The sequence below is a fragment of the Rhipicephalus sanguineus genome, chromosome 8 (genome assembly GCF_013339695.2).
Source record: "Rhipicephalus sanguineus isolate Rsan-2018 chromosome 8, BIME_Rsan_1.4, whole genome shotgun sequence".
NCBI lineage: Eukaryota > Metazoa > Arthropoda > Arachnida > Ixodida > Ixodidae > Rhipicephalus > Rhipicephalus sanguineus.
Window position 1 is genome coordinate 68967168 of NC_051183.1, and position 22203 is coordinate 68989370.

Sequence of the window (22203 nt, forward strand, 5' to 3'; positions counted from 1 at the left end):
ACGCTGAAAGAGCTGCGGAGGTGCTCTTCGTGCTCCGCAGGCGTTCTGCTGGCCACCAAAATGTCATCCAGGTAGACAAAGATGAAAGGAAGACCCCGGGTGACTTCATCCATGAACCTTTGAAAGGTCTGTGCGGCATTTTTCAAGCCGTAGGGCATGCGGACAAACTCAAACAGGCCGAACGGAGTTGGTGTGGCTGTTTTTGGTATGTCCTGCGGTTCGACGGGGATTTGGTGGTATGCCGCTACAAGGTCGATCTTGCTGTATATTTTCGTACCTGCCAGCCGCGCGCTGAAATCGTGAATGTGTGGCAGAGGATACTGGTCCGGCGTTGTCGATGCGTTCAAGGCTCTGTAATCACCACACGGGCGCCAATCGTCGTCCTTAGGCACCATGTGTAGCGGCGATGAATGGTTGCTAGACGAAGGGCGAACAATTCCCAGCTGCAGCATGTGCTCGAACTCCCTGCGTGCAGCTTGAAGCCTTTTGCTGGACAGCCGTCGTGGCCGGGCGGTGACTGGCGGCCCGGTGGTGACGATGTGGTGAGTCACGTTATGTTTCACCGGCTGTTCCGTGTTGCGGGGCTTGGTGAGCGAGGGGAATTCGGCCAGGACGTGGTGGTAGGCTGATACTGGCTGGAAGGCGCAGATGCCAGATGAGCAAATGTTTGACTCCAAACCACGTACTTTGAGGGATGTGTTGTTATCCTTGAGGCAACGGTCACGTACGCTCACATCCAGGTTGAAGTGGCTGAGAAAATCTGCTCCGAGTATGGCGAAATTAACATCCGCCACCACGAAGACCCAGCGAAACAGGCGCCTGAGTCCGACGTCTATTGTCAGCGAGCGGAAGCCGTACGTAGCGATGGCAGTGTTGTTCACTGCCTGCAGCGAGGATGTGTTCTTGCTACGTCGGCGATCCTCGGGGGTTGCCGGGACAATAGAGATTTCGGCTCCCGTGTCGACTAGCAGGCGCGAGTTGCTTACGCGGTCGACTACGAAAAACAGGCGGCTGGGTGGAGGGCAGATGTCGTAAGCCGCCGTTAACGACTGGCCGGAGCGTTTCCCGGAAACGAGCAAGGTGGAGTGCAGCGGCTAGCACCCGTGCCGAAACGACGGTGGTACCAGCAAACTCCGTCCTGTGTATCTCGTGCATGGCTTCTCTGGGAAGAGCTTGGGTGTCTTGAAGGGGATCGGTTGCGTCGTTGCTCGTCCTGTTGGGGAGCGCCAGATAGCACAAGTTTCTGCATGGTCTCGGTAAGGTGTTGCAGTTTCTCCTCAAGGCGCGACAGTCGATCTGGTTGCTCATGTGTTCTTGCAGCAGCTATGGGCGCAAAGGTTGGAGTTGAGTATTCCGTGATGCGATCGGCAAGTTGCGCTAGTTGATCAAGGGACGTCTCATTTGAACCCGCGAGAACCACGCGCACCGACTGGGGGAGCCGTTGCAGGAAAAGTTCACGAAGAAGTGGGAGCTGGCCGTCCTGACGCGCGTGCACACCGAGTAGTTGCCGCATACGGTGCAGCAGTTGGGAAGGTCGCCCAGCTCTTCGCGACACAAGAGCTGCTGCAGTCTGCTTTCTTCAGGCGCCTCGAGGCGGTCCAGCACCGTCTTTTTGAGGGTGTCATATTGTTCTTGCGCGGGGGGTGAAACCAAAATGTCGTCGATAGCGTCGGCGATTTCGGGGGGCAGGGCTGCGACGACGTGAAGATATTTTGTCGACTGCGAGGTGATATGCCGGAGCTGAAAACGGGCCTCCACTTGGCTGAACCAAACTCTTGGATTTTTCGGCCAAAAATTTGGTAGCTTCAGTTCTGTGGCGATGACCGCAGGCGTGGAGGCAGCAGCGTTGTCGTCGGAGCTCATCGCGGCGTGTTCGTTGAAGCGTTCGGGTCACCAATTTTGTAGCGGCCGGGAATGTCGGCCGCCGGAGGCAGCGAGAAAGGAGACGTGAAGCTGGTTTGGAGTTGCAGGGCAAGACTGTTTATTTCCACTCCGTGCGAGTGACGAGAGCTCCCCTCGACGAGGGAGAGAAGGAGGCACCCCCGCGTTCTTCTACAAGAAAGAGGAAAAGGGGGCCCCCGAGCGAGCAGACGCAGCATGCCGCCGGTGCTAATTCCCGGAGCCGGCCCCGACAACACGTTGTTCCCCGAACACGGAGGAGGAGGCGCTGGCGCCGCGCGTAGGCGAGCTGTCGACGGCCGGCTGCAGACGGGATAGAAAAGAATGCGGTGGTGCTGAGCAGCTTCCGCTACAAGAGCGATGGCTCGAGGTGGCGCAGGTGGTCAAAGAAACAGTAGCGACGTAGGTGGGCGGTATATGGGCTATGACCAAACGTAGGCTTCTAGTAGCACACCGCCGTTACATAAGCAACACAGCTAGCAATTCGTAGTTTTCTCTTAGATTCCTGATCCCGGCTTGTTAGTATTTACAGCATGATATGCCCTGGTATTTACAATAATTGAACATTGCTATTTACAATAATTGAAGTTTCAAAACGTTCCACTTATAAAGGGGCTTCGCTCATCGGTTGTATTCGTACACGGAACAACTGCTGATTTCCCAGTAACGCTCATTGGCTATCTCGGTATACGCAAAGGTGTAAAGAAATAGCGACAACCCATTGTGCAGCCCTCGTCTGGGTCTAAGGGGAGGTTCTTGAAAGAGATTTGGCGCGTATGTAGCAATAAATCTAGCACATATGAAAATATTTCAGTAAGCATATCGTTGTGATGTACATACAATGAAGAAAGTGAAAAAGAAAGGACTAGCTAATGATAAATACTCCTGCTGAAGGAAAACTTGCGCGCTTCTTTTTTGGTTTGTCGAATATGCCAGCGAAGCACTGTTTAATGCTTATATCGCCAGTATTTCATCTGACACAAGCGATATGATTGCGTGACTTGGTTGCCGCACCCACTTCGAGACTTTGTTCTCGTGACTCATATTTTGTTACAAGTTAACCACGTCCACATGCAACGTTTGACAATGGAACGTTGATTCGCAGTGCTTATCTAAGCTTGTCAACAATGCAACGATCCGTTTGTCATGCTACATATTAGCAGCTTTCGCGAGAAGCGCTTCTTTGCATGCAAAATATCAACTGAATTACTGTCTGCAATATTAAAATCATGGTTATTCAGCAGTGACTTGATAAAATTGTGGCACTGGATTTCAAGGAGTACCTCGCGTTGGCCTGGCTCTTTGTTCTTGCTCACCAAAATGGGGGACGTACAAAAGTACGTCAACCGTTCCTTTCCCCATTGGTTTCTAGCGGTTTGTAAATATATACTTCCTGTGAAACAGCATGATGCCGACGAACCGCCTGAAGGGCACCAACTCTTTGGATGGAAACATCGCTGTTCTGCAACTTAATACTTCAGCACGCACTGGCTAGGAAACAGCGCATACTGTGTCACTCAAAGCAATGCCTAAGGTATTTTTTTCAAAAAGCTGCGTTTGAACATGTTGGCCTGTTGGCGTAAATGCTGGTCGCACAAGTACTGACGGGACGCCAAGGCATTGTTGTCGATGCTCGCAGCCGTTACTACTTTCTACGTTTTGCTGGCCTTCCTCTGGGCGCGTTGAAGCTGCATAGCGCACTTTTGTATACTTAGATCGCAGCGTACCTTGGCAAGTGCAGGCTTCATACGAGGAGTAGCCTGAGAACGCGCTGGGCACCGCTACCTTGCTGTCGAATTTTGTCTCTGAGGACAGCAGCAAATAAATGCTTACTGCAAACGACAGAGTGATTCGATGCTGTGTTCGGCTCACATTTCTTTCACCAGGCAACCATTAGCTATCGTTCGCGCTACTCGAGGTCGGCAGGAATCTCGTGGAATGATACTCCGGCGTCCTGGTTTCTTGCACTTGGTATGCACATAGGCACGCAACAGTGCCTAAGTATCAACGCGTTCCGTACAGAAAACTGAACCAAATCACACGTCACGACATTTTCCTGTGTACGTAAACACCAGCGAATGAAAATTTGGCTGCGTATATATCTCCCACGATTGAGTACCGCGAGCCTGCGCACCGCCAGTACAGAGGGTACGCGACCCTTCACGCTAGTGTCAGCCCGCAGCGCCACAAGCGGCAAGCACTGGCAAATGGAAAAAGGATGACAGGAAAAAGTGTGATTGAACCGGAAAGGCTCTTTGGACGGGCATTGTTTTTATAAAAGAGGCGTTGCCTTGAATGACTATACGACACGCCTTTCAAAAGGTAGCTACATCGATAGCTCACAGAAGGCTTTAGGTTTCGTAGATACTGTTCATCAGACAACATTACAGTGCTTTGACCACACACTAGTTGAAGTTCTTTGGTAGCACCCATTACGTTTCCTTTCCTATTTATTTCGCTGTTCATCTCTTTGTATTAATGGTAAACGTGTCCTGAAAGCTGGTCGCATGTATTGAATGCAATAAGAAACGATGAAACTGCGAAAATAATGCGCATGTACGCTGTTGCACCTACAGCATATATTAAGACCGCTATAGTTATGCCTATAGACAGTATAATTATGCTATACTATGCTAGTATAATATATTATGCTAGTATAATATAGACCGCTATAGACAGTATAATTATGCCTTCTCAGCATGCCTATATGAACTTATTAAAGCGAAACGATGACGTTGTTGGTTCTGGAGATAATGTCACTTCGCCCTTTGCAACCAAAGCTTTAAACTACCATGATATATATAGAAGCATTGACCATTCTTGAATGCAATTTGAGCAAATTAATATTCATATACGTGACTCTGCGAAAAGGCACTCTATTTAGATGCTAAACAAAACATCATCCTGCTACATACCTTTATATACCAGGCATTTACGGGACATTTACTTTATCTGGCACTGATATTTGATACGACTTTTACAGCGCTCTCAGATGATGCGAGGAGGCGAAATAACCTGCTTGTTGGACGAGGCACCAGCAAAGCTGTTCCGAAGCAATATCGCCCGAAGAAGCACATGCGAGCCACAAGAAACAAACAAGGGAGAGTAGGTGAAATTGCTTCGGGAGTGCACGTGGTCTCATACACGAACAACTCAATAAAGTTTTTCGTAATACGATGTACTTGCCAAGAAAGAGCAGCAGTCGCGGTGCAAGAAATATGCCTTGACCAGAAGCGGTTGCTGATTCCCGATATCAGCGCATGTGAGACTGTCGACGAAGCATAGAGTTATGTTAGCGCGCAAAAAATCATTCTCAGCCAACTTGAATGGGAAAATGGTCCTGCACACCTACTGCGATGAATGGAGTTGGGATTTAGAAGCCGTTTTTATGTGAGCATCAAGAAGAAAACATTTTCGAAGCTGAATGTGGGGAAAAACGTCGAGATATAAATCTTGACTAACAATTATCCCAACGCACTCTAATAACGAACATTCAGTAGAATATAGATATTTTGTAAAATATGTTCTGTTTCCGTTCTAATGACCGTATTAACTCGTATAGTATCAGTGCCGGCTGTTGTTGAACTGTTGGCTATTGATGGCGACTGCACGTTACTCTTGGTTATCAACAGTTAAAGCAGTCTACCCAAATGCTATGCGTATTACTTCATTACTTCGTATCTATTACTTCATTATTTTGTAGCTTGATATCGTCGACGAGTAAAACGATTTCAACAGATTCAGCGCAAATCTGCACTTTCGTGTCCGCTGCTTTTGATTCACGATCAACAGTTGTGAAACACACCAGAATTTACATAAAATTTTCAGAGGGCGTGGTAAAGGGAGACGAAAGATGGAGGCGCAACACAGTGTATATGTGTTACAATAACAGGAGGAGTTATTGCAAGCGATATGTCTAATGGACAAGTCTCAGTGGATCAGTCGGTGTTTAAAGAAGTAATTCTGCAAATTAAAAATTTTACCAATATTACCAGGAAAAGTGCAGCCACCGACGATCGCTCTTGTGTATCATTCCTTTCGCGTGTACTATCCGCGATGCGCAGCGCATAGAGGGGCGCCACTGAAAGCCGCGTAGCGGCGGCCGTTGGAACCGCTGGTGGATCGCATAGCAGACGCTTCATTTGCGCGCGTGCGATTTGCCGCTTGTGCGCGTCCCAGATAATTACTTTTGCGGCGATAGTGTGCGCAAAGGAGCCGCACTTTATAATAGTGGACATGTGTCCAATATCACAGCTGCGTGGGACGGCAATGTACGTCACCATACGCGCCAAGTGTTTGCCACAGACAAGCGTCAACAAGCTTCCCTACGAAGTGGAGCTCATCGTAAGTACACCGCCTTCGTTATAACGTCGCGATCAATAATGCCTGCATGCGTTGACGCGTGAACCAACGTTTTTTTCTCGACACAGTAGCTTCGTTTACGTGCCATGTGTTTATATAGTAGATTTTGAGGGAGCGCTGTCGCACCGGCGTATAGATTTCACATGTGCGGCGACGCGAAGGGTCAGCGTTGGTAAAACGTTGAAACCAGCCCAATAAACTTGTGAAAAATTAAACGCTACACTTGTCATCATCGTCCAGAAGTGCACAGCAAACATTCTGCACCGGTGTGGGCATTCCAGTGCCATCAATAGGTAGAATGCAGCCGATTTCGTCCAGCACACGTGTGATTCCACGGCGCTTTTGTAAAGGAGCCGTCACGTTCCCCACATCCTCTGGCATTGCGCTTCGCGCCATTCGTTTTTCAAGAGAGCCTAGGCATCGCGTCTATTATCACTAATAACAACCTCATGTGCACTGTAGCGTCTACAAGCCAGGCGAGGCGACCAAGTGTAAACGTAGTAGCGTTCGCTGAATACGTAGTGACATAAATTGAGAAATAAAAACACGGTAATCGTTCTAACACTGCCGTAAACATAGCGCGATTGCTTACTTTCTACGTCGTACAGCCGCAATCCACCGCCGCCGTCGCTCTCGCTCATGAAATAGCACAGGAAACCTGTAGAAGTGCGTTCCTGCGATTTTTGTGTGTGTTTGAGCAGCCGACAACGCAGCAGTTATTCTTCGACATTGCTGAGGCCCGACAGAGTCGTTAAATCACGATGAAAACACATCCATCTGTGCACTCGCGTAGACGCTCGCGGGAACACTGCTCGCCGGGACCCGTCAGCGCTTCCGAGCTGTGGCGGCAGATGGCGTCGTCGGCGCTTTGCGCATCGCCTATAATCTCGGCCAATTCGCCCCTCAACGTGGATAAAAGTATCTGTTTAAAGTATTCTATTTCGCAGTAAGTGTAATAGTATTTTTTCGTCACCATCTCATAAAGAGAGCTATAAAATGGGTGGCAGCTTCAATAATAGATTATCTATCAACTGAAGAAATCGTCAATAATGACGAAGCGAAAGTAAAGCTGTGCATCTAGATTTCATCTGAAGGAATTGATTATCTGACCACTCATGGCAAACGCATTTCAGTACGGTCTCTGAAAACCCCTTCTGAGTATACTATAGTCTCAATCACAAGATGCTCTTTAGAGTGAATTGAGTAATATCGTACGATAAAGGACAAGAAGATTTTCGCAATACTTGTGCATTTGGAGCAATTAGTTTCTGCATTTAGAAAGAAAGCATGTGCAGTGTAGGCACGCAGATGAAGTCGCACTCCACAATGCTATTACTTCAGTTTTGTCTTTTTGTCGGTATTTATTCCCAGCGTGACTTTTAGGGAAGCGTACGCCATTTATTATAATTATCTAGTCTTGGATATATTATGTAGCACTATACAGCATTACGCAAAGGCTGACAGCATTTGTGTCATTCTCTGCTTTGAAGAAAACGCAAATGCCCGCCACAGAACAAATATGTGGAGATATGACTATTGTTTTTCATATTTATAGATTCCCCGCTGTTTTACCCATGCATGTACTCTACCTCACAGTTTTACCCATAAAAGGATGTTACCTCACAATCGGAACACCCCCATTATTTCGCGACATCTGCATGTCGCGCCATATCTTAACAATGGGGAACCACACAAAAAAACTAGGCGACCACTAGAAGATTTTGGGCGTAGTCCTAATAATGTACCACAAAGCGCCTACCTTCCCAATCCATTTGAATATTGTACCACACAGCCTATGAGAGCTGCCTCAATTTACACCCATTTTGGCCTTTTTCAACTTCGGCTGCACTGCCCAGAGAAGAGGCTTCAAAAAGGACTCCCTATTGTGGATTGGCTGCGAAGCGCTCTTTGAATGGATATGCTGCTTTATTGTCTAGCTAAAGCCATGTAACTTCTTCGATCGTTTTTGTCGGCCTTGCTCTTGTTGTTTCCAAAGCCCACATCTGCTCCTACATTGTATCGTGGTGCGTCGGAACAGCTCGCGGTGCTGACAAAGTTTTTGAATACAATGCTCGGGAGCGTGTATGGGACAGCGAGACTAAGAGGGTGCTTCATTGCCTCAATGAGCCCGCCTCGCCCCTGGTGCGGGCAGCGAGCGCGCAATTTAAGCTTCTGTAGTGACATCTGGTGGCAGCTTCCTCAACTACGTCAATGTCCGCAATTCCTGGCCATGAGTGTGCTATGACGCATGGAGATGGCACTTCAGATTCGCTGGTCGCCTATCTAAGGCATAACGATGTTCGACCCCGCAGCAAATTCCTAACGTGTTCATAATAGGCTTCCCAAGGAACGCTTAGCGGCGCTGCTGCTCTTGACAGGCAGCGCCATCTCTGGCAGAAAAAGAGAAACTGGGGTGTAAGCAGCGCGCGTTTTCCCTTCTCTCCCCGCGTTGCTGCTCGCTTCTGTGCACCTGCAGAGCTCTCGCGGTGCACTTGCGGCGCCTCACAATGTACCGCTTGCAGTACGGCTTCAAAAGGATTTTCAAGCTTGAGTGGCACTTCCGAAAAGCGAACTTGATAAAATGAGAAAGGCTCGCCAATCACGTTAACGGTGAAGAGCAGACGATCGACGACAACGACGCCCGACTCAAAGCGAAATGCATTTCCCAAGTCGCGATTACACCGTGTAGGACGTATACCTCGAGGTAAGTCTCATTCTGTCATGTTAAAGATGAATAATGGTCCACATGCACTCCGAAATGAAGCCCTACACGCTATCGATGTTCTGCGGCGTGGACTACAAATCATATGATTATTGTTTTGATATGGCATGCTTACAGTAGCAGCCGTGTACTTTCGTGAACAAACGTTTGCGGCGTGCGAAATAAAGATTATACGGCCATGGCACTGCTTCCTGAGAAGGTTAGAGTCAAGTCCTCCGTGCCGCTGGAGATTCACCCGCCGATTAAGACGCGAGGCAGCTAGCTGAGCTTTAACCACTGTGAAGCAAGATGAACTGCTCGCCTCGTTTTTTCGGCTCTCGCGTCATGCTTGCAGTCCCTTTTTATGATATCGACTTGACAGGCGTATAAAACCTGTTGCGTGAACGCGGCTAGAAAATCGCACAAAATCAGAAGGTGGTTACTTCAAGGTTGCAATTGCAAAGCATGTATTAAGTGCCAGTCATATTTAGCGGCTTAAATATATATCACCCTAATAAAGTGACAAAAACAAAGCAAACCTGCAGAACGATGTCAAAGCTTGCTGAAAATGCACAGACGTCCGTTCCGGCGTGATAAAGCAGCCCTCCCGACGCGTGAAATGCAGACGCCGAACTTCTGACAATGTGCCGAGTTCAGTTGAATTCAACCAACCGCGCAACGCTAACGGTATGACGCGAATGTGAACGTTCAACAACGACGGGTAGGTCTCACGAGCACGGGGAATCAAAACACAAAGTTGCTTCACCTACAACCGTAACTGGACTTTAACAATGCGAGAAGACAGCGAGTAATCATTACTGTAGTCGCTGCGTGCATGCGCCGCGTTACTTACCGATTCAGCTAGTCGGAACGAATGAAAGCGATGAACTCAGACAGCCAAAGTAGAAGGCAAGACAGCGCTGTCAGCTATCCACGCTTGCCGCCTTTATTTCTCGTGCGACACGCCCGGGAACCGATACAGTTTAACACGTGAATCGTGTGCCATGGTGTTGTCTGCACTGTTGTGGCTGGCCACTAAACCGCAATACTTCGGACCTCGCTTGTGCTTCCGCGGGGTCGCTTCTGCCATCGCGGAAATGCGCATCTTCGCACAGCAAGCCTCTCGGTTCAACGTACCCAGCTGACGGCCCCCCAGTTACCCGCACCGAGAGAAGAACGCGTGCGCACGTGCGCTACCGCTACTTTGAAAGGGGCTGAGTCGGCCGCGCCTAAGGTTCAGAGCTTTCCGACAGAGCCGCAGCGCGGCTGGCGCGGCGCTGTCGTCGCGCCGCAAACTTGAGCTTGGGTTCCCTATAGTGTCCTGCTGACAGAATATATGCGCAGTTGGACGCGTGCACTCTTCTCATGAAGCAGTTGTGTTCATACAGCGTGATTTTTCAATGGACTAGGTGACATGCATACGAGAATAACAGTTTTCGAAAATCGATTATGATTTCTCGCATTTAAAGTTAATCATGCCTAATTGCTTTTAAGCCATGTTAGCAAGTTTAATATTTTTAAATTGCTAGGTAATCATCGTACTGTCTTAACGTCAACTATGAACTAGTAAACGATGTCCGAAACTCCACCCTTCTTCTTCAGTGCGTGAGATCACAAGTGTTTTGACGTCAAGGCGCAAGAGCACACGAGTATTGACGTCAGCGAAGCGTCAGGATGCGCTGCACTGAAAGAGCTAAAAAATGGGTGCACCTGGCCATTCGCACTTTGAGCGCTTGTCGAAGTATTGTCGAAGTATCGGGTCACTGAAGGAATATTAGTTTATCTAAACCTATTAGCTCGTTAAAGTAGTTCAGTAGTTGACCTATTCCGTCTATTGAGATCTCGCATCATACCGAATATTAGCTCGCGAGTACAGACGGAGTCTTCACGAGAGAAATGTTACTTTGGACGTAAAATGTGGCATTGTAAGCACCCATAAGCGGCTCTCTATTGCTGACAAAGGAAAAAAACGAGGATGCTATCGCTAAGGAGGGTGAACACTTGAATAAAATCTCGTGTTGCTTAATCTATTCAGGTGCAATCGCTGTGATATCTGATGTTTTGCAGACCACCACAATATAAAACTCTGATTCTACTGCACGCGATATGACATTGTTCTTCTGCTAGAAGCTACGCTTCGGTGCCTTATTCCTTTTTACCGAGTCAACAAATCTCGCCTAGTAATAAGGTGGTGCAAGAATATAGTTGCCGGTGCTCTCAGCAAGCTGCAGTTTCAATATATCTCTTCAATTGGAAACGCCAGGTTGTAACCAAGTAAAGACGCTTTGGCTGGAGTCTCTTGGTACATCCAACGCCGTTTGCGACCCTGTGTCTGCGCGATTTGTTGTTATGGACCGTCAAGCCTATGTCCACAACTAGTGTGGACAGGGATTTCACGTGTCCGTGTGCTCATAGATACTACGAGCACACGGATGCCAGTGACGTGTGTTGAATTTAGAAATTTCCGAATGAGAAACAGCAGATACCCGCCCGAAGCTCCTTCACGACGGCATGAACAGTAACGAAACTTACTGCGGCTTGTCAGGTGGACGCATTGTTGTGTTCTTGCTCTAAAAGTGTGATGCTCGTTTGCGTGAGATTTCAATAAAGCGCAATGACATGGCATACGTTGCTTGAAAACCGGGAATATGAAAACATCATATTCAAGCATATACAAGGAAACACTACAAGAAAAAGTTATAATAAAGGGGAGCTACATGTTATACCCCGGATACACTGGTAAATTTAGTGTCATTTTGAGCGAGTGCATTTACGCCCCCAGAATGTCACCTTGGCGGCGCGCTGCTACACGAGGAAGGGATGCGTACTTTCGAAATGATGGTAGTGGCGATGGTTAACTAAATAGTACAGTAGATATTTGTTATTTGAGCAATGTTTCTTGAGTAATAATGTGTTACCGCTATAAGCAGCCCTTAAAATGAACTTTACGTACAAACGCGGCGGCTGCCGCCATTGCACGGCGTGTGCTGGGCGTGCTGGGCATGTCCATGGCGGCCGTGGCTGTAAACTGCCTGAGCGAGAATAGCAGAGTAGTTTTTTGTTGTATAGTATGTTTTAATGCATAATATTTCTAATAAGGAAAACGATACTTAAAAATACTATAAACTCGGCTTTGGATAATAACTTACTTATTCTCGAGCCACTGCTACCGAGGCTAGACATTCCGTCGCAGTGAAGTGAGTTTGGCGAACGCGCCCGCCGGCAAGTGCGCTTTGCAGCGAGTGTCCCTAAACGTTCCCGTGTGAGAGCGTGCGAATGACACTAGCGGCGAAGTGCACTCCTTAGCAGCCAGGCTCATGATGATGATGATGATATGCTTTGCCATCCGCCTGCTTATTTCCTTCCATACCCTCACACCTCTCCTCCTCCCCCTCATTTTCCTTTTATACCCCTTGCTATACTGCACTATACACGACTATGCTGTTCTTACCGTGCCCTCCTCATATCCCTCACATCATTCCTCCTCGCCCTCACTTCTCTTTCCCACCGCTTCCTATGCTATACTACACATAGATATCCTACACTATGCCGGATATGCTATGCTTTACCTTCTCCCATCCTCATACCCATCATCCTCACCCTCACATCACTCCCTAACCCTCACTTTCCTTCCCGCCTCCTTGCTACACAGGGTTATGCTATAGATGGCTATGCTGTACATCGTTTTCCCTGTGTTACGCCAAGGAACATGAGACCACGACAACAGCGCACGATGACAGCATACGACAGCTCGAGCCCCTAAAGTGCTCCGCACTTAAAGGTGCCTTAGAAAGGCAGGACTAAACACAAGTCCTGCCTTGCCATCTTTGGCATCTTACGTAACCTTATAGGGGGTTGGTTATGGCCACTGTGCTCACGCGGTGGCATAGGCGTGCTCAATTAGGAGAGGGCCTAGTCTCACCGCAGCGCCCCCCTCACTCCCTCCCCCCCCCCGATGGTCGAGTCCGAAAACAAACAAGCTGCGCAAAGGATGCAAAAATGAAAATAAAGAATGATGTGCTACTCACAGCGGCCAGTCATTTGCCCCCGACTTTCGGGAGTAAAAATGGGAGGTAAACAGTGCTTTGAATGCAATATCAGGTGTCCTTGGTCGTCATTATCGTCAAAGATCACGCTTAGCCATAAACCTGCGCATTAAAAAATGCCGTGAAAGGTACGGCTGAGTAAAGGTATGGGGCACAATTCGCGTCCCCTTTAGATGACTAGGAGCGCCTCCCCCCTGCCCCCCTCCCTTCCCCCGCTTCTTGCGCACATCTATGGTGGAGCCGCTGTCAATCAGTACTGAGAGAATACGTGAGGTGACATCGACGACCAACCTTTAGATCTAACGTGCCAAGGATGACAGGCACATTTGACAAATGTACATGTCCATCTATCAAAACATCAGCCAGCCTGACTGAAGCCCTTATTCCTGTTCCTACGTTATCATCCCGCGTGGAGCAACTTATGCTTGAGATAAACTTCTCCCAGGTAATAGTCCTTCAGTCTAGTTACGTCCGTGTACTCTATTATGTTAACTGTTCCAATTCTATGAGATGTTTTACATTAGGCACCACTACCGGAAGGTTGAAGTTTATCTCGTTCATTTCATGCTCTTTTTTTAGCCACCATTCCACCAGGCCACTCTGATTTTGTGAGCGGCAGTTTGTTAATGGGATGTGTCTTTTCATGGTGTCACTGACAAAAGCAGTTGAAGATGCTGCTGCATCATTTATAACAACCTTTTGAGACAAGTCTCTTTCTGGGTGGTTTCACTGAATAAAATTTTTCCTTCGTGCAACTGACGCTAATTTCCATCGGCCTACATGGTGAGGACATTTTTCGCTTTTATTACGTTCAATGTAATTAGAAATAGCCGCTCGCGTAGCAGTTGATGAGCGTTTTCACTCCAAGTGCAAAAAAAGGGCCGCCGATTGGATTGAAAAATTTTCCGAAGAATCACGCTTGACGTTGAAGTAAGTTGGTTCCTTTATACAGAACAAACAAAAGCTTGTTGTCCGAAGGTCGACCGGGACATCTGGCTCGGACATCTGACGTATTAATCGCACGACCACTCGCACCGCACGAGTGCATCCCAACAGTGTTTTCTGAACATTCAAATCACACGCGAGCATGTAGGGGTCTGGGAGCTGCTTAATGACGTTATGAAATTTGTACACGTGGCTTAGGGGCAGCTGACGGCTGTCCCCCAGTAAGAACGCATGTTACTCTAGATCGTTTCCCTTTCTTCTCAATGCACAGAAATATGTTTTTTTAGTTCATAGCTGGGAGGTATGTTTCTCGAATAGAGGGCAAAGAATTTATTTAAAAATAAATCGCGGTTACCGCACTCCCCACTGCAAAATCAGAACGCAGAAGATACGGGCATCAGTGGCGCTGAGCCTCTGTTCGAGCAGTTGTTTTTGCAGCAGCGGCAGACGAGGCACCTCCGCCGGGTGCGACCCCATGCGCCAACGCGCAGTTTCGCCGACTGCGCCTTGGCAGGATTGAATGGGTGAAAGTGCGGGGAGGCCGCACTTGCAGTAGTGCAAAGTTTAAGAAGAACGACACTTTTTTTTTTACCAGATGCCACAGCAGCTCTAGCTCCTGCACTAACGTATACTAGGAGGGTATCTGCGCTCTGCGTTCCACTAGCTGCACACTGCGCTCGTCTTTGATCGTCTCCTGTGCCAATCGTTCAGTCGGTTACGCACTAGAAGGGTGCAAAATCTATGAGCGAACGCGTGAGAGGGGCGCTCTAAATGCATTTCCCGAATTACCACTGCCTCTAAGGGTGTCCGAAGGCTACACGTTGTGCGGTTACGGACTTGCCTGCAAGTACTGCTGCGTTACTGAGCCTCTTTACGATCTTCCAAAAATTGACATGTTCCCGCAGAACATCGGTTTGTGTTGGTTTCAAATAGACACAAAGCACTTTTGACTGATATTTATGTATGAGTTTCCGTTACGACCATCGACGTTCTGGCGAAGCTTTCTGACATTCCACTATAGAATGTGCGGCTCCATATTAAGGAACGTGTTTGTGCAGCATGCTGGAGAGAGCACAATGAGCTAACAGAAACTCTTCCGCACACCGGGATGCGAGAGAGAGAGAGAGAAACAACTTGATCTCATCTTAAAGGTAATGGGGCTGCGGAAGAAGGCGAGGGAGGTTATCCTACTCGCGGATGGCCTCCTCTACCACCTCAGGATAGCGTCCTGAAGTTGTGGGTTGTAGCTGCGCATGACAGCCTCCCACAGCTGCCCACTACATGCAACTCTACAAAGGTTAGGGGGACGGTAGTGGTCCTTCCATAGCCACCTAATGTGGTTTAGGTCCGCTCTGCTAGCAGGACAAAACTTGCAGGTGGAGCTAGGGTATATTACCTGGGGTATTTTGTGACGTAATGCAAACTTTGTTTTTCAGGAGTGGTCGCGAAGCTTGCGCTGCTCCTTTGGCGTCTAAAGTGGCGCCTCGCTTCGAGTTTTGTCTGTCGCCTATCGCGAAACGCTGGACAAACGCGCCTTGAAGCGATCCGTCAGGAAGGTGCCACCCTGTCAGTGGAAGGCTAAACACCAGGGCCAACCAACCTGGACAAAGATGGGTCCTTCCGCTTGGATGGCAGAGTAGCACTGGCTGCATTCAGAAGTGCTTCAGGTGGCTGTAGCCACAGAAAGCATGTTGGACGTTGCCATCAGAAATCTCTGTGACGCTGCCCTCCTGCAGGCCACTTCCGCACAGCTCTTCCTCTTCACGTAAATCAAGCCCCATTCATGCCTATTTCTTTTTGTTTTAAAATAAAATCACGCATATGTGGCGGGCTCCTCATGGCACAAAACGTGTGTTTTGCCATTTTTCATGCGCAATACATTTATTCATATTCATATGCACCGCACCAACAGTAGGCCAACCGTCCTTTGCCACCTGTGGCTTGAAGTGTCGTTCACGAACAACTTCGCTTACTGAATCGGAATGACATAGAGTGTTGTCTGTGCTTACTCTTGCCGCGAGTAAACTATTGCCCATGTCCTTTATCACTTTCCTTTCTACAGCTCCCAGAGACAACGGCTCTCAACGAGATTAGCACGTCTCGGTGACCAGCCGTTTTCCGAGCAATCCCTTTTGGAGTGCCGGGACGTTCGACCTTCCAACCAGAAAACGACGGCACTGCTGAATTTTCTGCGGCTTACCGGCCTCGCTGAACGACAATGACACTTCCGTGCTTGAGTGTCTGTGCGTTTTTTTCCTTCGTATTTCTAACCCTTTCTTTTATTTCCGCTTCCCTTGTGACGGGGAGCAAGCCGGACTATTTTCTTCTGGTTAGCCTCCCTGCCTTTCAATTAACCTTTCTCTCTGTCTCTCTCCGAAGTTCTGTTAACAATGGCCGAATACTTACCATTTCAAACAATGACCATTCCAAACGTACTTGCCTAGTGTGATCGACATGCAACCTCCCTCGAATATCTCTAGTAGCAAGGCAGAGCCAAATAACAGAGCTTTATGATTCATATAAGTTTTCTTGGCAGTGTGACTCATTTTTTCGTTCGTTTCACATCTACAGCATTTCCACGTTTTTACCTGTCGAAAAGTTCCGCCTTATTCAGTTAATCACTTGAAATAACACCGCACATGGTTTTCATGATCGGGTGCTGGCTCAGTGTTACTATAATTTATTCTACCTAAAGAAGGTTTTAAATTGTGTGCTTTACAAAAGGTCAGCTTACTGTCACTGTCCTCTCCGCGTTTTGAAAATGGATCAAGTGTTACTCTAATGCAAATGAATCCTCTCTAGAAAAAAAGAAACGCTTCATAATTCTTTAGTATGTCTTTTTAATTGTCGGCAATTTGGAAGTTTGGCGAACAAAGCTTACTTAGGGCCAGCTTTCACACCCGGGAGTAACGGCAGCTACTCACGATGAAGCTTCACAACGGGTCACTGCATGACTTGAAAAAACAAGCAATGTGGACATTAAGCTATAATCAATTGTGTTATATTCTACGTTGGCTAAACACACAAGCATGACCCTAGCCAAAAGTAAATAAAGGTGAGGGAAAATGGAGAGTCCATTACGGAAAAATCATCACACAGAAAAACTCACAGGGTGCCTACGCATTCGCTTGAGACGACTCGAAGGCGAAAGCCATCTTTAAATTTTTCTTCTCGGTCGATGTATTGACCTTCCCCGCCCCCCATCCGAAAGCTTTCTGCATTTAAAGTGGTTTCGGACGGCCTCCAGGATCAGAGGCATTGCAAGCTTTGTGCACCTCACCTGGTTTTGCACTGCCTCCGTGATTTGGCCACCTTTGACCAATCGACGGTGTCATGTGGTGACGTCATCATGTGACGTCAAACTGTGTCACTCGAGCAGCAACTGTGGGCTTTCATTCTAAGGGCGCGGTCGCGATTGTTGGCGCGCGCGCTATCTCAGCAGGCATCAGCGGACGGCTTGTATACCTTTCTACGTGCTGTGCTCTCAACGCGAAGAGACTGTGCGAAATCATCTTCTCTTCCTGGAGCGACCTTGAGGTGAAACTGGGATTTATTTAAGTACCTCTGTGTACATCATCCACAGAGTTTCAACACGAAAGTGTTTTATGCCGGGGTCCACCGAGACTTTTTCATGGCGTATTTCCGTCACGTAACTACGTCAGCAAAATGAAGGCCATCAAATGGCAAAGAAAAGAAACTAAAAGAAAAAGTTCCGTTATGAGGAGTCGAACCCATGACCTCTCTGTCCGCGACGATGGCTGGCGGGCGTTTAGCTCACTGAGCTACCGCCAAACACAAAGCGGAAGCTACCTGAACGCGCCTTTTATCTTTCACACTTACCTCTCACAGTAATCTTGGATGGATGGATGGATGGATGGATGGATGGATGGATGGATGGATGGATGGATGGATGGATGGATGGATGGATGGATGGATGGATGGATGGATGGATGGATGTTATGAGCGTCCCCTTTATAGCGGGGGGATGACATATGTGCCACCAGGCTCGAAAAAAAAGAAAAGCGCGCCGCTGCTACGACTGTCCCATTCGGCGCATTTCCAACAGAAGTGACACATCGCGAAGTGGTGGCTTTAGCCAAAGCCCCGCTCATAGCATCTATTCATATAAAAGCTCTCCGACGCTCGCCTAGCAGTCGCACCTGTATTGTCACTGACCGTTCCCCGCTCTCCCTGTGGGAATTAAAGGCCAGGCTAGATGGAAGACAAGATGCGCGTAGCGTTTCTCTTCGCGTTCCACGACGCTTTGAAGGAGTGCATATCGAGTATTGGTGTTTACTATGTGCTTGTTGATGCCACATTTGCTCGGAAATCACCATATGCCGTGTCCACGTATATGTTAAGAACTTGAGCTACCGCAGGGGTTAAATCATGATCATGGGCGTTAGTCGTCGGTACGGAGGTGCCACTAGGCGTCAGTGTGAGTGCGTCCATATGAAGCGGTGCTATATCTGCCAGACAACAGTAGACATTGTGCAAGCCCTCATATATCAACGCACTATAAACAATCAACTACTTCTGCAACGACACGTTTCACTTTCGTGTTATACCGATTCCTATGACAGAATGATCAGACATCTATTTTTTTCATGTGTTAACAAGCTGTTTTCGTCAATATCGCGGCGGATCTGAAACATCATTTTAATTGTAGGCCTGACGTAATAGGTGAACGTCATGGGTGCCTCTGGGCTCTGTTTCACGATAGCAAGTATATAACGCTCAACGCAAATTTTAGCCGTCGGCGTCGCCGTTGTGGTCCGTATGCTTCGGGAAGTACAGTAGGCAAATCATATATATATATATATATATATATATATATATATATATATATATATATATATATATATATATATATATATGATTTGCCTACTGTACTTCCCGAAGCATACGGACCACAACGGCGACGCCGACGGCTAAAATTTGCGTTGAGCGTTATATACTTTATATATGATTGAGCGTTATATATATATATATATATATATATATATATATATATATATATATATATATATATATATATATATATATATTATATATTATATATATATTATATATATATATATACAGTCGAACGCCTTTATAAGAGACATTGATGTAAGAGACAAATTGGTATAAGAGACACTTGTGTGCCTACATTGAAATAAGGGTTGATAAATAAGGAACTGCATATGTGGTACCCTGCTTATAAGACACACCTCATATAAGAGACAAGAATTGCTCCCCGGTGCATGTCTCTTATAAAGGGGTTCAACTGTATGTGTGCATATATATATATATATATATATATATATATATTATACGCCCACAATGTTTAGCCGCTCCTTATTTTCACTAAAGTATGCTCGAAAAATTATTACATCGATCATCGGATAGCACGGAAAAGGAGAAATAAAACAGAGCAAGAACCCAAAAGATAGAACAAGCGTGCTCTTTTTCCTTAGTGCGAATACAATGCTCTGTCAAATGAGCTGCAGCGAGTGGCCTCCATCGCACTAAGTGTTTCTGTGTATATATTTGTGTAGGCAATTGTGTAAGTGTTAACGAGCTCCATTCGTGGACATCGTGGTGGAAGTGAAACAGGCGTTAAATTGTAGGCTGGGCGTACTAGATGATCTTAGCAGGCAATGCACTATGTTTTCACAATTAAGTACATTATTCATCATGTTCAGATATAAGAAATCTTAACGGTTGACCATTTGACGTCAAGTTCGTACACGGGTTCTTGCACTAGAGCTTCTCTAAGCGTTGAGTCCCTCCACCCCCCACCCCGCGGCGTTATTTTGTCCTTTCTTCACTGTTGAAAATGGTACTTTACTAAAAATTTCAACAAACCTTAAGCGAGTAGCAGAAATCGCCCACAGCATTTTTTTTTCCTCGCTAAAGTTATCTACGTCATCGCTTTCTGCAGCTCGGCATCCTCTGCGTACTTTCTACAGATGTATTTCAGATAAGTGCCAGCCACAATCAACATTTACTACGAACGAAACACCGAAAAAAAAGGCCTAGTTTACTTCCTCATTCGCACTTTTCACTCGATAGCGTTAACGAACTCGTTTCGCAGAAATTCCTGTGTCGGCGGCGATGGCATCTTTGGTTGTCAGCGAAAAATCGGTGTTGTCTCTGAGCGCAAATTAGAGGTAGATGCAAATAAAGACAGGAGCCGGATAGCGTCCGCACTTTGGCTTTCCTTGCGTTTTCCTTGAGTTTAGGTCTCCACCGAGAAGCGAAGGCAGACTAGAGATTGGGAACGCGATGCGAACAGGGTCCCATTACGTTATCGCGTTCTACTGCAGAGGCGCTAGCTTCTGGGTTGTCCAAATTTTGTTAGTGCTGAGCAACTGCCACAATTTTAAACAACGACGCGTGTTCATTTATTGAAAGCACGTAAATAAATCGGTCTCGCATGCTTCCCAATCGACATGCTGACGTACCAGCAAAAATCTCTGTCATCACAAGCATGACTTCTTCGCACGATGGCTTCCCTTGTATACGTCACGCTCCTTCTCAAAAACGTCAGGGTTGACATATGTCCCACGAAAGAAAAGCAAAAGAAGTCTCACTTTGTTTTCAGACATCTCGAACGTACTAGACGACAATGCGCCTGAACATTTTTTATGACACCTCTGTTTGGCATTTATCAGTCATAAGGCACACTTCGCACAGCTGCACGTTTGAAAGTGTACATATACGGGAGTTCATAGTACTGTACTGCTAAAATTATTCTTCTAGCATTCGTAGAACGGGCGAGAATGGGGGTGGTAGAAAATGTGTACCCGACACGATATGCTTTCCTCGTTCTCCTGGGAGTAAATATGAGCGTGGAAGTGGCGGAAGGTAACAGAGTTTCCTGCAAAAATAGTCGTGGACAGGACGTTGACTGGTGAGCGTCGTCTTTCTTTTTTATTTTTGAGTGACACGAGCAACAAGTGGCATTCTTGTCTCTCTCGCAAGCACTTCCGATCGACCACTTTCTTTCGTGTTTCCGAATATTCCGAAAATGTATTTTAAAATATTCAGCCAGATCCCGCGCAATGTGGGAGTTGACGTCACGCTAAGAAGTAAGCCAGAAGCAGCCTATGCCAAGCTTTTTGTGCTTTGAGCCAAGCGTTGCGAGGTGGATCGGCGTCTGGTGTACACTGAGTGGTTGTGAACAAAGACATCGATTCGCTAGTGAGTAGTATTGCGCAAATAGTAGTTGTGGCTTACCAGGCAGATCAATTACACTAGCGCCCACAGGGTAGTAAGGTAGGCACTGACTAACAGCACAGACGTCACTTTCATGGCTACTAAGTGTACGCTGCAGTGCGATGACGTTCATATCATAAGTAGCGGTTGTCGGCGTATTCCTCCAGGGTCGAGCGACGCCTTACTATAGATTTCTCGGCTATTGGGGTACACATGTAATGTTTATTACATTGTTATGATAGCGGATAGCCATCCCTACAACCACGGTTGACGTTTCCCCGACATGACGCTTGTACAGTGTCTTTTTCCGATCAAGTTTCAAGCACTGTCGTGGCTCTGTGGTAGAATGTACGCGACCGCCACGTAAAATGCCTCAGTTGAATTCTGGCTCGAACCATGATGTTTATTGTTTCCGCCCAACTGAGTTTTCGTTCACCGACAATGCTGGCGATACCGGCAACGCATTTTCTGCGACACGTGCTCTTGAACGGTAACTCGTTAAGATTACCAAAGTTTGTTTCGCCGTCGCTGAGTTGACATACACTGTGAATTACGTTCGTAAGCGGGAACGCGCCCCACGTGGCTGAGAGAAAGGGTGTCATGGGGTACGTGACAGCCATGTCACGTTATTTATAGCGAAGCAATCCTTTCAGAACCAAAGGCACTTTGAACATTTCTATCTATCTATCTATCTATCTATCTATCTATCTATCTATCTATCTATCTATCTATCTATCTATCTATCTATCTATCTATCTATCTAGCAGCCTACGTCTTGGTGCTCTCGTGGTCATCTCCTCAACTTGGTTTATGCCAATATTGCCAAAATACCAAGTTACGAAATACCAGCATAGATAGATAGATAGATAGATAGATAGATAGATAGATAGATAGATAGATAGATAGATAGATAGATAGATAGATAGATAGATAGATAGATAGATAGATAGATAGTAGATAGATAGATAGATAGATAGATGAAGTGATGCTAAGTCCCTGTCGCTAGCAGCTTTGTACGATAGAGCTGTTATGTTCAAAGCCGAAAAA

The 22203-nt window shown here is 47.0% G+C and overlaps 1 protein-coding gene across 1 annotated transcript in view; it reads left to right on the plus strand.

The window, feature by feature from the left end:
- Nucleotides 1-20675: 20675 nt before the first annotated feature.
- Nucleotides 20676-22203, plus strand: part of LOC119403296 (uncharacterized) — a 43036-nt gene continuing 41508 nt past the window's right edge. Inside the window, exon 1 of the mRNA XM_049418264.1 lies at nucleotides 20676-20851. Within this exon, the coding sequence (XP_049274221.1) occupies nucleotides 20721-20851 (131 nt within the window). The 5' untranslated portion in view covers nucleotides 20676-20720. The remainder of the gene's footprint in view (nucleotides 20852-22203) is intronic.